The 16918-nt window shown below is 39.1% G+C and overlaps 1 protein-coding gene across 9 annotated transcripts in view; it reads left to right on the forward strand.

The window, feature by feature from the left end:
* The window catches only part of FSTL5 (follistatin like 5), a 725468-nt gene that overhangs the window by 336288 nt on the left and 372262 nt on the right, over positions 1-16918 (forward strand). For 2 of the 9 annotated variants that reach the window (XM_070415379.1, XM_070415380.1), the window contains exon 4: positions 10936-10974. The exons of the other annotated variants lie outside the window; for them this stretch is intronic. In XM_070415379.1, coding sequence (XP_070271480.1) covers positions 10936-10974 — 39 coding nt within the window. The remainder of the gene's footprint in view (positions 1-10935; positions 10975-16918) is intronic. 9 annotated transcript variants of the gene reach the window in all.

Genomic DNA, 16918 nt, shown 5'->3' on the forward strand with positions numbered 1-16918 from the left:
TTCCTGACTACCTAGCTTCCCTCTGTCTCCTCAGTAGGTTTATTCTTGTTTTTCTTCCTGGAAGTGGACCTGCCTTGCAGAGGAAATTTCTGGCAGCCTGATTTTAGTCAGATAAAGTAAGCTCAGAGAAGCTTCTTTCCACATCTGCTGGATCTCAAATGTCTTTATTTTAAATAATCTTCATACCAACTCTGAGGTTCCTAGGAGGTCTTCACAGAAAGAAATGACAAACACAGTTAGAGGCATCTTAAAATTTTTAAGAAATATTTTGAGCAAAAATTGAATCTGATTGTTAGGAAGGAAGTTAGACATAAACGGCTGGGGTGGGGCCTGCTTTGGGGTCCTGAACAGGGGTCAGACCAATAATTGCCTTCAGACCTCCGCTCTTTGGGCAGCCCAGCAGCCAGCAGGCCACCAGCAGGCAGGTTCAGAGCAGGTTCTTGGCTCAAGTTCAGAAGAATACAAAATGACCTCAAATGACAATGTGATCTTATTAGAGTACTGGACTAATAATAATAAAATTTGCATTTCAGTTTTGACCCACCCCCTGTGGGTTTTCTGTATGCATTATGGGTAAGGGCATGCCCAGAAGAAATATAGTTTCTGTCAATCATCCCTGAATGCAAATGCAAGTCTCCACCCAGAAAAATCCCTCTTTAAAACCCAGGAATTTTAGGCCATGCTCTCTCTCCACTGCCTGGCTCCTCCTCATTTTAAATGTAAAAATCTTATAACCAAAGTTCTCAGAAAAAGTGGTGGAAATCAAGGAAAATCATTTTCATATACATCATATACATCATTACGATATTCCTTTCATCATGTAACATGTTAGTAGACTCTATTTTATTTTATTTATTCAATTATTATTTCTCAACATTGGACATTTTACTGCTCTAACCTACCAGTGGTATCATATTTTAATCAACCACTATACAGAAAAGATGAAATGCACCCAATGTTTTATATGACAGATTTTCTCATGTAATTTTTCTCAGAGATAAAATTTGTATCCTAATTATGGAAATTTTATATAATTATTTTTTTCTGAATATATAACTATATATGTATATATCACTTTAAAATATATATGTATACATATATACACACATATATATACACACACATATATTTCATTTAACAATATAGTACAATTTGGTCGTTTTTCTTTATATATATATATATATATATATATATATATATATATATATATTTTTTTTTTTTTTATTGATTAAGGTATTATATATGTGGCCCTATCCTCTCATTGTCCCCCAACATCCCCGCTCATGCCTTCACCCCCCTAGTGTCTGTGTCCATTGGTTAGGCTTATATGCATGCATACAAGTCTTTTGGTTGATCTCTCCCCCTACCCCCAACCTCCTCTACTTTCCCTCTGAGATTTGACGGTCTGATCAATGCTTCTCTGTCTCTGGATCTGTTTGTGTTCATCAGTTTATGTTGTTCATTATATTCCACAAATGAGTGAGATTTTGGCATACAACATCAACTACTGTATCAAGCATTCACCTATTAAAATTTAGAGAGGGAGGGAGAGGGAGAGAGAGATAGAAACATCAATGATGAGAATCATTGGTTCACTGCTTCTTGCACACTCCCTACTGGATATCGAGCCAGAAACCTGAGCATGTGCCCTGATCAGAAATTGAACCTTGACCTCCTGGTTCATAGGCTGAGGTTCAACCACTGAGCAACACCATCTGAGCAAGTAGTCTGCTTCTTAATCCATTTTTGTATAACTGAACATTTTGTTTTACTTTTTGGAAACTTGTCGAAAATTCTCTTTGTTTTCAATATTTTAAAATTTCACAGTATGTCATGGAATGAGTCTATTCTAATTCATTTTACTGGGCACTGGATGGACTCTCTGAATTTGGTGATTCATGTCCTTTAGTTCTGATAAATATTTTAATAATTTTATTATTATTAATTATTTTCTACCATCTGTTTTTCTTTCCTCTCCATCTGGACCTTCTATTATTTGGACTTTGGAATTCTTGAAATGATGTCTATGTTGTTTTATATTTTTTTCTGATGTGTTATCATTTTTTCTATTTAAATGTTCTCTGTAAGAATTTTTTAAACTTTATTGCCCAGACTTCCTGTTGAAGTTTTCATTTAGCTATCAGATTTTTAAATTCCAATAGTTCTTTTTAATTTTCATAAAGGATCTTCTTATTCTTATTTTAAGGATTAACTATTATCTTTATTTCTACACTAGAGGCCCAGTGCACAAAAATTTGTGCACTCGGGGCGGGGGGGGGGAAGATGGGGGTCCCTCAGCCTGGCCTGTGCCCTCTCACAGTATGGGACCCCTCGGGAGATAACGACCTGCTGGCTTAGACCTGCTCCCGGGTGGCAGAGGGCAGGACCAATCCCAAGGTGCAGCCCCTGGTCAGGCTCAGAGCAGGGCTGATTGGGGAGTTGGGGCGCTGCCCCCTGTCATGCACAGAGGAGGGCGGATTGGGAGGTTGCGATGCCACCCTCAGTCACGCTCAGGGTAGGGCCTATTGGGGGGTTGGGGCACCGCCCCCTGTCACACTCAAGGCAGGGTCGATGGGGAGGTTGCAGCACCACCCCCTGTCATGCACAGAGCAGGGCCAATCAGGGAGTTGGGGCACTGCCCCCTGTCACTCACAGAGCAGAGCCCATCAGGGGGGTTGGGGCTCCATACCCTGTCATGCACAGAGCAGGGTCGATCAGGGGGTTGGAGAGCACCCCCCTGTCACACACAAAGCAGGGCCAATCAGGGGGTTGAGGAGCTCCCCCCTATCAGCACAGAGCAGGGCTGATCAGGGGGTTGGGGTGACTTTCCCTGTCACGAACAGAGCAGGGCGGATAGGTAGGTTGTGGACCCGCCCCCTGTCACACACAGAGCCACAGGGCGATCAGGGGGTTTGGGCACTGCCCCCTGTCATGCTGATCCTGGTGCCAGGAGGCCTCGCGGCTCCACTGATCCTGGTGCTGGGAGGCATATTACCCTTTTACTTTATATAATAGAGGCCAGGTGCACGGGTGGGGGCTGGCTGGTTTTCCCTGAAGGGTGTCCTGGATCCGGAGGGTCCCCACTGGGGTGCCTGGCCAGCCTGGATGAGTGGATGATGGCTGTTTGCAGCTGGTCACACCCCCTTCATGGTGGGGGTCCCCACTGAGGTGCCTGGCCAGTCTGGGTGAGGGGCTGAGGACTGTTTTCAGGCTGGGGCGTGACTGAAGCTCCCAACCGCTCCTTTTTTTCTTTTTTCTTTTTTTATTCTGGGCCAGCTTTAGCTCTGAGGCTTGGCTCCAGATCTTAGGCCTCGGCTGCTGAAAGCAGGTATCTGGTTTGTTTGGGTTCTATAATCGAAACACTGTTTCAACTCCAGCTCTGAGATCCCGGCTGGCTGAAAGCAGGTTTCTGGGGTTTTGTTTAGCTCCTATATTTGTAACAATGTTTCAAACTGCAAGCTCAGAGGCCAGCAGTGGCAGGCGGGAAACGTTGGCTTCCTTCATCACTGAAGCAAGCAAGCCTCCTGTTAGCTTCAAGCTGCCTGGCTGCCGGCTGCCATCCTGGCTGGCAGTTAATTTGCATATCACCCTGATTAGCCAATGGGAAGGGTAGCGGAGTGACACCAATTTGCATGTTTCTCTTTTATTAGTGTAGATGTATATAAATTACTATTTTTATGCTATTTTTCTCCCTGCATATCCTCATTTTACACTGGTTTTTATCTGTTTGATTATTTTAGCCTTACTTTCCATTTTAGACAGTTTCTCAGGTGTCCAGTTAATACTGACTTTCTGCTTTTTATTAACAGCAGGAGCATAAAATATCTGACTTTGAATTTCTGAGCACTGGGTAAGGTTTTCGATTGTAAACTTCCCTGTGGGTGACCTGGGTGGATCACTTTTAAGGAACTCTCAGTATTAAGTTACACATTCCCCAGAGAAGAGTTTGAATCACCTGCTCAAAGACTATGCCTGTGACTGTCAACAAGTTTGCAGGATTCTGAGATGGAATGCCCTCGTGAAGAGGACTGCTCCTCATGCATTCGGCGTTCAGCATTCTTCAGAACTGAGCTCCAGCTTTTACCAGGGTTGTGCAGTGGGAGGGATCTAGTATTTAACAACTTCTCACACAATTTTCAGCACTCCTCCATATTTTAAAATCACTGTCATTCTCATTTCCTAAAGTACTTGGTATTGCTAGTTTATGCACTTTTTTTGGTTAGGAATCTGTGCAATAAATGAGGTTTTTGAAATAGCCTACTGAATTTTGAGATTAGGGCTACTAAGTCAGTTGCCACTTAGCCATATGCTTTCAAACATCCAATACTTTGTTTTCTTTCTCCAGTTCTCCTGATCTTTGTATATATCTGTTAAAATATTTTTTGGTGGTTTTGAAAGATTTAAGCAGGGAGCAAAATGATGTTCATGTGTTCATATGCCAAAGTAAAGCAGAAGTGCATTTAGGAAACTATAAGTACATTAATGTCTATACATGGCAATAAACTAACACATACTTAGATTATATTATATATCTTTGTAATATACATGTGAAAGAAACTTTTTAAAATTTTTTTTATTGATTTCAGAGAGGAAGGGAGAGGAAGAGAGAGATAGAAACATCAATAATGAGAGACAATCATTGATTGGCTGCCTCCCGCATGCCCCACACTGGGGATAGAGTCCACAACCTGGGCATGTGCCCTGACCTGGGAATCCAATGGTGACCTGGTTCATAGGTTGATGCTCAACCACTGAGCCCTGCTGCCCGGGCTGTAAAAGAACCTTTATTGCTTTCTTAATTTCTATAGTGCCGCAAAGTAACAACCATCAGTATACTTTAATCTATATTTCATTAAGGGAAGCTGTCTGTTGGGGAAGGTAGTTTCTGTTTTTGTTGGTTTCTTTCTTTTTCTTAAAGTTCAGGAGAGGGTCTTTAAGTCTATGCATTTCTCATAAGACTACTTGTGAAGGATGTGCAGATTTATCCTATGTGTTGCCATTAGAACTACTGATAAATGTATGAAGAAAAATTGTTAATTGGGCCTAATTGAATAAAAGTTGAATATAAGGAAACTAATACAGGACAAAAAAGACTGAACGTCAGAAGCAACAAAGTTATAAGCAAATGAGAGAGAATTCAATACCCAGAAGCTTGAAAAAAACGTCCTCCTCTTCTCTAGAAGAGTTCCATGAACAGTCCAGTCCAACCTTTGCTGACCTCTTCCTGGTAATAGAGAGATGGCTCTGGCTATGTAGCTCTAGATGTCTATCAGAATTTTGCTAACAGAGTCCCATTCAGTGACCACCAACTTCCTTAGGTCTGTGAGGACAGTCATGGGTCATCAGATGCCTATGAAGCAGCATGGGATTTCCTTTGTCAGAAAGACATCATGAGATGGCTGGCCTTGTTGTACACTCCTTGTTGAGGAAAGGCAGCGAGTTCTGCCCCACTGAATCTGTGTTCCCAAGAACAGAGAATAAATTGGAAACAAAAATTCTCTGGGAATCGAAATTGAGAGGAATGATTAGTCTTCAAATTTTCTTCCCCTACTACCTTGATGTTCTCATTCTTCTCTTTACTGATCTCTTGCAAATGCCCTGCTGGAGCTCTTGTCCCAAATACAATCATTAAGTAAGAACTGGAAGAGTTGTCACTTTCACTACTCGTTAAGTTGACAATATGCACTGGAAATGTCCTACAATAGAAGGAATGTGGTAATGAGCTATAGAGTAAAATGGCTGGCCACATTTTGTTTAAGAAAATTTTATACATAATGATTATTTTCTATAAAATATCACCAATATGGTACCAAACTATTGAGTAGTTGAGGGTTCAGTACAGTTTGTGGGCTAACCTGGGGGCCTAGCATATTACATACTGTTTCAATGAGTTTTAAATAGCTCATGAATTTTGGATTGTAACTCCTTTGAAAATCCCTACTTTTTTTGGTTTATTAGAATGAAATAAAATAACAACAATAATATTGATCTTTGTAATAGCTAACATTAATGTTGCAGTTATTACCTGACAGGTACTGTTTTAAGGACTTTACATGTATTTAAATACATTTTTAAAAAATATATATCTTTATTGATTTCAGAGAGGAAGGGAGAGGGAGAGAGAGAAAGAGAGACATCAATGATAGAGAGAATAATTGATCGGCTGCTTCCTGCATGCCCCATGCAGGGGATGGAGCCCGCAACCTGGGCATGTGCCCTGACCGGGAACCGGACCTTGACCTCCTGGTTCATGGTTCTATGCTCAACAGGTGTTAATTTGTAATAACTATTTGAGACCAGTTTTATTACCATCTACATTTTACAGATGAGAAAATTATAGCAAAAAGAAAACAAGCAAACTTCCAATATTACACAGCCAGTTACTGATGGAGCCAGGTTTTAAACCCAGGCATTAGAATTCTAGCTCCAATGCTCCTTAACCACTAGTGAGCAAATGAGAGTTTTTAAAGTTACCATTTATTTTATAACTAAGGATGAAGGTGCTCCCAGTCCCTTTGAAAAACTTTCCCAAAGGCTAAGTTGCTATATTTTCAACTATCCCTTCCTTGTTTTTCTTACCATTCACTTATATCTTCATCCATTATTTTACATAGATGGTTGTCACATTCAGATTCCTAGACTTTCTACTAAGTTCAAGTTTTATATTTACAATTTTCTAAAATACACATTTCCTGTGTATTCTACCAGAATTATAAAAATTAATAGGAACAAAATCTAGGCAGAATAATATAATGGTTAATTGCTCAACAAACATAAGTTTGAAGCCTAGAACTATCACTTACCAATTATATTATCTAGAACATGACAAGAAAACACTTTTAGCTAGTTTCCTCTTTATTTGTAAATCAGGAAACAAATAGCACTTATTTCAAATGATTGTTACAAAGGTCAAAGTAGGAAAATGCTTAAAAAAATGCTTTAGTCAGCATACACAAATGCAAGGTATTATTAGAAGGGAAGCTTGATTTGGAGATGTTTTCTTATTCTCCACATTAGAGCTACCAATTAAAGAAGTAACTATATAGAAAAATATGTATATTGCTGCTGCTTTTTAGTAATTAAAAAGTATATGGTAAGTAATTATTTTAAAATAGACTCTTTAAAAAGATATATGACAGGTAGCTTTCCTTTCCTTTATTGGAACAATAATAAAAATTGCTTTACTAAATTAGGAAATTATCACTCTGAAACACCTTGTAAGGGTACTATAAAATGACATCAGAGTTGAGTTTTATGGGACATAGAATATTCCTCTCATGTCCTCCCATTCTCTTCCCTTTCCAATCAAGTTTCAACTGTCAAAATCCTAACCATTAAAAAAAACAACACTGATCAAATCTGTCTTCCATTAGGAGTATTATATCACTTTTCCTCAATATAAATGTCTTTTTCTTCTAAAATTCACATAACTTTGTATTTTCCATGTTACTTTATTACCTTATAAAATATTTATTTTAATTATTTCAGATTTCTACTAAAATATAATGCCCTTTGGAGCCTAAGCAAATGACATGTATCTTAGTATACTTACCAATATGTAGGTGACTACTTCTATGTAGGGAGTTCTATAACACAACCTGTATATCCAAGAAAGCAATGATGGATAGAGGACTGAAACAAGGATAGTCACCAAGTAATCAACTCCACAAAATATCAGCTTGATGGGATCCGGTAGCCCTGCAGCCTAAAAGGCATAATGAGAGAAACCACTGGAAAGGAGCTTCGATGCCAGATATGTTGGCAGTTAGGGAGAGTGAGGTGCCAAGATCATGAAATAGCTTCTACATTAACACCAAAACCTGTTACATCTGCCTGCCAACAATGTAAAGTAGAAGGCAATATTATTATTTAAGCAAATTATCTATACATACATAATAGAGAAATATGCTAACTAGTCGGGACTCCGTAATGGGTCAACCAGACAGGAGGATGTTGCGCGCGCAGCTTCGGGGGCGGGGTGGCAGTGGCCTCTGCACCTGCGCTGGGGGAGGGCCTGATCAGCAGCAGCCGCAGCTTCTTCCGGCTGGAGAGCGAGGCAGGGCCAGGGAGGGAAGCAAGGCCAGACCAGCAGTGGCCGAAACTTCTGTGGGGCCCAGGGAGTGAGGCAGGGCCAGCCCTGCGACTTGAGGGTGGGCAGTGCCACATGATTTTGAATCGTACACTTGTCTCCTAGTACATGATATAAAAGTTTAGAGAAGGTAATCATATGAAAATTAAAACATTTATAATAATGTGTCTATGTATTATAGTGTGTTGTTTTGCTCAAACAAACATGAGTTTGAAACTTGTAGAGAGTTTATCAATGGTTTAAAAATAACTAAAAGCTAATGATGGGAAGAACACCAGTATCAAAATACTCAGAATGCTGAGAAGGCAATTAAGCAACAACATTAATAAAATAATCTTTTAAACTAACAGGAAAAGCTTTATTTTGGTTAAGCAATGAATTAAAAATATTGATTCCAAATATGTAGACGTCATAAACATGGGCTAATTTGAAAAGCCAAGTTGGCTTTTCAGAAAGTGGAAAACAATGGAGTGATAAAATGTTTGTAGAGCTACAGAATAGAGATAAATCAACAAGACCAAAAACCTAGAAAACATAGTGGGACATAGGCTAAATGAGATTTTAAATACATTTACAGATGTTCCCTACAGTTTTTTGACCTTACAAAAGTGAGATGCATTTAGTAGAAACCGTATTTCAAATTTTGATATTTTCCTGAACTTGCACATGTGGTACAATACTCTCATGATTCATTGGGCAGTGGCAGTGAGCCACAGATCCCAGGCAGCCACATGATCCAGGGGTAAACAATGGATACTCTAAAGTGAATGTGCTATGTAACCCCGTTTTATGTATGTTGTGGTTTGTGATTTTGCATCCCATCTTGTCTTCAAAGCACCTATCTGTGTCTGCTGCTTCAGGTTAGAAGAAGAGGAAGGAATTATTGTTAGGATGGAACTCATTCAGATTTCTACTTTATGTCTGTATGATTTGACTACTCTAAGCTCACATAATGGAAATTATACTGTGTTTGTCCTTTTGTGTCTGGTGTATGGACTTCTCTGTACTTACCTCTCCATTTTTGCTGTAACCTATTAATGCTAAAAAATTAATAATAGGTTGATTAATTAAAAACACAAAAAGGCATTAAAATGATTCTCTTTCATAAGGAAAAATCAATCTTTTTTTCAAAAGAAATAAAGCATATTAAAATAATTTAAATAGATTTTAAAATTAAAGTGGTTAAATTCTAAAGCAATATTCTTCTTTGAACTGTCATTTGATCCTATAATAATAACAGAAATTGCTATGTTTTCATCTCTCTCTTGATTCCCTGTTAGCCATATGGATGGTCTGACTCTAACAATCAACATTATAATGAATCTGAAGATTATCTAGCCAGATCTACCCTTCTATGACAATGTTTGATTTTTACTTACAATTTTTATTTTGCTATTTAATATTTTTATTATCATTTGAAAATATCTCTATTATTTGAGGATATTTTATCTATTGCTTTAAATTTTAATAAGAAATAACATAGTTTTAAAGTTTGGATTTATTCCAAAACCTGAAATATTTTAAGTATAGCAGATAATTTAGTATATGTTTTTCATCTGATTGCAGAGTTATATAAAATGAAATAATTTTTTACTTAGTTACTAAATAAAATTATCAAATAATATTTCTTTGGTTTCCAACACATTTCTCTGATCTAAATAAATCACACAGATGATGAAAGTATTTTTACCAGCTAAGTGTGTAACCATAAGTACCAGTTCTGTTGTCATAATTAACATTATAATCCTGCAGTTGAGAATAATAATAGAGAAGTAACTGTTGCCATATTGGATAGTGAACTTGAATTATCTAACTTTTTGAAATGACACATTAAAAATCATCTTCATTGACAAATATTTATTTGTGTTAAACAAAATATAATTTGGGTGGGTGAAATTGAACTGAATCCCCGACTTTTTTAAATGCCTTTTAAAAATTAGTTTTTAAAAATATAACTCTAATGGCAGAATAAAATGCAGGTGCTTACAGAAGTCTAATGGATTATCTGAAATAATAATAATAAGAAATATGGCAAAGAAGATTCCAAATTCACTGAACTACAGATACGGTACCATGCAAACTGTCTTTCAGTAATAGCACACTGGGGAACTTTTAGGAAGGCAGCCTTGTTTTGACAGATACAAAATAGCAACAGACAATGCATATCCCAATCAGTAAAGGTCATGAAAGAATCATACTGTGCTCAGTCTTCTGCAGGCATTGATGTAGTTACTTGAACTACCGGTTGTCATGAAGTCTGTGAGGACTGAATGTGTTTTGTTAGAGTTTGCAGTGTGTAACAGATATTCATGTTTTAGAGTTACCGTAGAATTTCACACTTTCCATATGTGGATACCAAAATGTTACCAAATTATTATACTTACTTCTAAATCAAAATAGATAATAATATAAATGGAGACCCTTTTCTTATATTTGCTTTTCTTTTCTTTTGCAATGAGGGATAATCTTATGTAGTGAATACTTTTGAAAAAGTTAGGTGTATTATTTGGAAACACACATTTTAATACTCCTGTAAATACATTCCAGTAGATGTAATAAAAACTAGAGTTGTCAAAAGCTGTTCTTTATTTATTCCAATGCTTTTAAGTTAATATATTGGACATTCCAAATTCATAGTAAATGATAATTCTTAATAATGATAACCATATTTGTTAAACACATACTGTATGTCAGGCTTTTCATTGCATCATCACCCATACTCCTCTCAACAACCATATGATACTGTGATTATTATCTCCATTTTATTTACTCTTCTAAATAATACATGTAGAGTTTCTTTCCTTTTTATTAGTGGTTTTAAAAAAATATATTTTTATTGATTTTAGAAAGGAAGAGAGAAGAAGAGAAAGATAGAAACATCAATGGTAAGACAGAATCATGAAGCAGCTGCCTCCTGCACACCCCACGTTAGGGATTGAGCTTGCAACCTGGGCATGTGCCCTGACCAAGAACCAAACTGTGACCTCCTAATTCATAGGTCAAAGCTTAATCCCTGAGCCATACCGCTGGGCCATGTAGAGTTTCTTTATGTTCTGGTTAGATGGGGAAACAGAGGCTTGATTATTTGAACTAATTGTCTATAATCACACTTGTAGTGACAATTGGAATACAAATAAAAGACTCTGATTTGAAAGTTCACTTTTGTAGCTATTAACCTGATACAAAAATAAAATAAATGACAAAATCTTAGGAAAAAAAGAGCAATTAAAAAAATCTAAGTTAAAAATAATGTTGCATGTAGTATAGCTGGAATTACTTATAGAATATGTAAATATTTAAAGTAGAGAATTATGATTATGTGGTTGTTTAGTGTAGATGAACTTTAAATATTATGCATTCTAGAGAAAGTTTACTAAATATATTTCTCAGACATTAGCTTCTATTAGGAAACTGTGCTTTGAAAATTAATGATTTTATTATTTACTAGTCCCTCTTAAATTCCGGGACCCCCTCAGGGGATGTCAGAGAGCCAGTTTTGGCCTGATCTCCGCAGGCCAGGTGGAGGGATCCCACCAGTGCACAAATCCGTGCACCAGGACTCTAGTATGCATATAAGATCTTTGGTTAATCTCTTCCTGTCCTCTCTCCTTCCCCCTTCCCTCTGAGATTCATTAGTCTGTTCCATGTTTTCATGACTGTGGTTTTGGCTCCTGCATTGAGCATCTGCCCCCTGGTGGTCAGTGTGCATGATAGCTACCGGCTGGTCAGCCGGTCACTTAGGCTTTTATATATATAGATTTATTGAATTTATTTGGGTTATATTGATTAATAAAATTATATAGGTTTCAGGTGTACAATTTTATAACACATTATCTGTATATTGTGTTGTGTGTTCACTAACTCAAGTCAAGTCTCCTTCCATCACCATTTATACCCCCTTTGCCCTCTTCTACCTACCCCCACCTCCCTTTCCCTCTGATAATCACTATACTGTTGTCTGTGTCTGTGAGTTTTGTTTTTGTGTTCTTTTTTCTTTGATTAATCTCTTTACCTAAAAAGGACACATATTCTTAAATGAAGGGATTGTTTAAATGAAAGTAAATATAAATATGGATGACTTATTAGTTGCTTCTTATTTTACTGTTTGAATATCAGGCACAGTTGAGGTCAGACAAATATGAAGTGGAAAAGCAGACTGCAATCTGCTAACCTCCTACCAGAAATCTGTTGTTCTTTTAAACAAGTAGTTACATTTTTTGCTTTGCTACTATATACTTTCATGAGGTGACATCTAAAATAACTTGGCATTCTATATCAAGTATGTTTATTACCACTGTAATCATTAGAGGTAGTTGACTCATCAAAATCTGTTTATTTCTTCCCTCTGCTGTTACTGTTTTAAATTCAGCATCAGTTTGTTTCATACTGAACTCCATTCCTCAAACATCACCTCAACTGTGACATGACATTGTCTGTGAGGACTTACCTGTACTATCTTTAGAAGTACATAGAATTATTTTACTTTGTGGCATGATCTCTTTCATCTTTTAAAGTTACAGTTCTGTTTGTTCATTTTATTTTTTAATTTATTTTTAGATGATTTAAAGGTGATTTTTTAAAATTACAGTTTATATTCAATATTATTTTGTACTTTTTTCAGGTGTACAATTTAGTGGTTAGACAGTCATATATTTATAGTATTCCCCTCAATATTTCCAGGACCCACCTGGCACTCTGTATAATTATCACACTATGATTTACTATATTCCCTATGCTTTATATCCCTGTAACTATTTTGTAACTACCAATTTGCACTTATTAATTGTTTGTCTTAAATCTGTTTGAGGAATTTATGTGAAGCTCTGAAGGTATAAAAATTATAAAATGAAGTACTTGATAAGTATATAGTACTTTTATGGGAACAAATATTATTTTACCAACTTATGAGATAGCAGGATATTAGGTCATGATTAAAAATTCATTTAATGTATTATCTGACTGAATGTATGCAAAATAATTTTTTGATGTGTTGATAAGATTAAATTTATTTGTTCTCATTTGAAACTTTAGTTCAGCATTACTCATGGATAATCATTGTCAGAAAGGATATGTCTAGTTATTTCATTTACATAACATGAGTTTTCTTTTGGATTGCATATGAATTAATTAAATTTTCTTTAATTGTAGCAGCTACATGTAAATCACAACTTATAGTTGGTGTAAAATAGTTCATTAACTTCTAAAAAATAGCCAGTATTCTAATACTACAAGTCTCTGAACTGGAGTATAGGCATTAAGAGGAAAATATTAAGTTGAGAGAATCTGGGAAAGATACTCAATCTAGATATTCCCAAAATGACTTCATTTTACAACAGAGCATTCCTCACCAAAAAGGAAATTAATTGTACTGTTTCAGTTAGCCAACTTAATTTGTGACTAAAATAAATAATGACCAGATTCTCTTGATAAACATTAAACTCATTCTTTGATAATAAAAAATAGTTTCTTGATAAATCTTAAACTCTTTATTTGATAGCAAGAATTTTTTCATTATTAAAATAGTAAAGAAAGAAAATATAAGCTATAAAATTATACAAAATACAATTACGTGAGTCATATTCCTGTGTTATGGAATTTGAATGCTATAAACATTACATCAACCACAGGCATACGTACTGGTATAAGGATAAGGAAAAGGATTTTCCAAATTGAAATTGGTCATTACATTATAGTTATGATTGACATAATTTTGGACTTTCTTTTTTACATTGAACATTAAAAAGTAATAATATTACAGAAACAAAATTGCTCCATATCATTTTTCATATATTTTTATTATTTCTTCTAAATACTTGGATTATTTTACATGATTAACTCATATTGTTTATTTAACAAGCTGAAAATATAGACTAAGTATCTATGATGATTAATGTAATTTAAGTTTATAACATCTCAAATATTTCCTTTTCTTTTTGCAATATATAGGTGTCATTGGTGTTAAAATATATGTATACACATACATATTTGTGCATGTATGCATGTGTATATACATATATCTGTGTGCATAAGTATATATATATATGCATGTGTATATCTTTATATTCGTACTAGAGGCCCAGTGCACAAAATTCATGCATGGGGGGGGGTTCCCCTCAGCCCAGCCTGCACCCTCTTCAATCCGGGACATCCCTCTCACAATCTGGGACTGCTGGCTCCTAACTGCTCACCTGCCTGCCTGCCTGATCGCCCCTAACTGCCCCCCCCGCCAGCCTGATCACCTCTAACCTCTGCCTGCCGACCTGGTCACCCCCAACTGCCCCCCCCCCCACCAACCTGGTCGCCCCCAAATGCCCCCCCCTCCCACTGGCCTGGTTGCCCCTAACTGCCCCCCCCCACCAGCATGGTCACCCCGTACTGCCTCTCCTGCCATCCTGGTCACCCCAACTGCCCCCCTACTGTCCTGGTTGTCCCCAATTGCCCCCACTGCTGGCCTGGTTGCCCCCAACTGCCCCCCCTGCCGGCTTGGTTGCCCCTCATGGCCTCCCCTGCCAGCCTGGTTGCCCCACATGGCCTGCTGTTCAGTCATTTCGTTGCCCCTCACTGCCCCCCCCCTGCTGGCCTGGTCACCCCATGCAGCCTGCTGGTCAGTCATTTGGTCACACCTCACTGCCACCCCTGCCAGCCTGGTCACCCCACACAGCCTACTGTTCAGTTGTTTGGTCGTCCCTCTCTGTTTCCCCTCCCCCCGCTGGCTTGGGCGCCCCACATGGCCTGCTGCTCAGTTGTTTGGTCGTCCCTCACTAACCCCCCTGCCAGCCTGGTTGCTCACACAGCCTGCTGCTCAGTCATTTGGTCGTCCCTCACTAACCCCCCTGCCGGCCTGGTTGCCCTACTCAGCCTGCGCGGTCGCCCATTCAGTCATGATGGCCCCTGGCTCTTTATATATATACTAGTGGCCCAGTGCACAAAATTCCCTCAGCCTGGCCTGTACCCTCTCCAATCTGGGACCCCTTGAAGGATGTCCTACTGCCGGTTTACAGGGATCGGGCCTAAACCGGCAGTCGGACATCCCTCTCACAATCCGGAACTGCTGGCTCCTAACCACTCACCTGCCTGCCTGCCTGCCTGATTGCCCCTAACCACTCTGCCTGCCAGCCTGCTCGCACCCAACTGCCCCAAGCTGCCAGCCTGCTTGCCCCCAAATGACCCCCGCCAGCCTGATCACCCCCAACTGCCCCCCGTGCCAGTGTGCTCGCCCCCAACTTCCCCCCCGCCAGCATGCTCACCCCCAACTGCCCCCCCCCTGCAGGCCTGCTTGCCCCCAACTGCCACCACCTGCTGGCCTGCTTGCCCCCTACTGCCCCCCTGCTGGTCTGCTTACCCCCAACGGACCCGCCCCCATCAGCCTGATCACCCACAACTGCCCTCCCCTCTTGGCCTCTAACTGCCTCTACCTTGGCCCCGCCACCAGGGCTTTGTCCAGAAGAATATCCGGAAGGTCTTCTGGAAGGTCTCCCAGTCTAATTAGCATATTACCCTTTTATTAGTATAGATAGAGGCCTGGTGCATGGGAGGGGGCCGGCTGGTTTGCCCTAAAGGGTGTCCTGGATCAGGATAGGGGTCCCACTGGGGTGCCTGGCCAGCCTGGGTGAGGGGCTGAGGGCCGTTTTCAGGCTGGCCACACCCCCTTCAGGGTGGGGGTCCACACTGGGGTGCCTGGCAAGCCTGGGTGAGGGGCTGATGGCTTTTTGCAGGCTGACCAATCCCCCCAGCAGGGACCCTCACCCCATGTGGGTGTGGCCAGCCTGGGTGAGGTGCTAAGGGCCATTTTCAGGCTGTCCACCGCCCCTTCAGGGTGAGGGGATCCCTCTGGGGTGCCTGGCCAACCTGGGTGAGGGGCTAATGGCCATTTTCAGGCTGGCCATGCCCCCCAGCGACCCAAGCTCCCAGCCTCTTCTTTTTTACTTTTTTTCAGCTCCTCCTTGAGTGGAGGCCAGGGCGGGCTGGAAGCAGGTATCAGGGATTTATTTATCTTCTATAATTGAAACTTTGTAGCCTTGAGTGGAGCCAAGCTCGGGCCAGGGCAGGTGGGAAGCTTGTCTTCCTCCATCGCTGGAGGCAACCCAAGCCTCCTGCTCGCTCCAGCTCCATGGCCGCCACCATCTTAGTTGGGATAATTTTTATACTTGCTCCTGATTGGCTGGTGGGCGTGGCTTGTGGGTGTAGTGGAGTGGCGGAGTGATGGTTAATTTGCATGTTTCTCTTTTATTAGTGTAGATGTTTGTGTGTGTGTATATATATATGTGTGTGTGTGTGTGTGTATATATATATATATATATATATATATATACACACACACACACATATAGTTTAATGACCTTTAAAATTTTCTAATAATATACATTTTAAAAGCATAGGGATTAAAGTTTGATTTTAGTACAAGATTGCTGGATCCATCCATCTATACTTTTCTTATGCCAGTGGAGATTATTAGAGTGACTAAGTAACAAAAGTTTTAAATTATCCATGATTTATTAATTCAGTCATGAATTGTATAAGTGGTTGTCAGGTGGCAAAGGTCAAAACAAGAAATGATCAGCTGTCAGAATTTACCAAGAAGTTTTTCAAGGCACTATTTTTCATTCCTATCTCCTATTTCCTGCCTTATATGCATATATTTTATTTCCCCTATCCAGAAATCTGCTAATGTAAAAGTTGACATTTATTAAATATTTATAGTGTGCTAAGGATGTGCTTTCTGTGGCTTATTACAGGTAGTATTTTGTACAACTCTAGGAGATGGTCTACACTATTATCCCCTTTTTACAGATGGACAGTTAGGCACAGAGAATTAGTTTTTTCCAAGGA

The sequence above is a fragment of the Myotis yumanensis genome, unplaced genomic scaffold (assembly GCF_028538775.1).
Source record: "Myotis yumanensis isolate MYYU_CA2020_CCGP unplaced genomic scaffold, mMyoYum1.0.hap1 SCAF_5, whole genome shotgun sequence".
In the NCBI taxonomy this organism is placed as follows: domain Eukaryota; kingdom Metazoa; phylum Chordata; class Mammalia; order Chiroptera; family Vespertilionidae; genus Myotis; species Myotis yumanensis.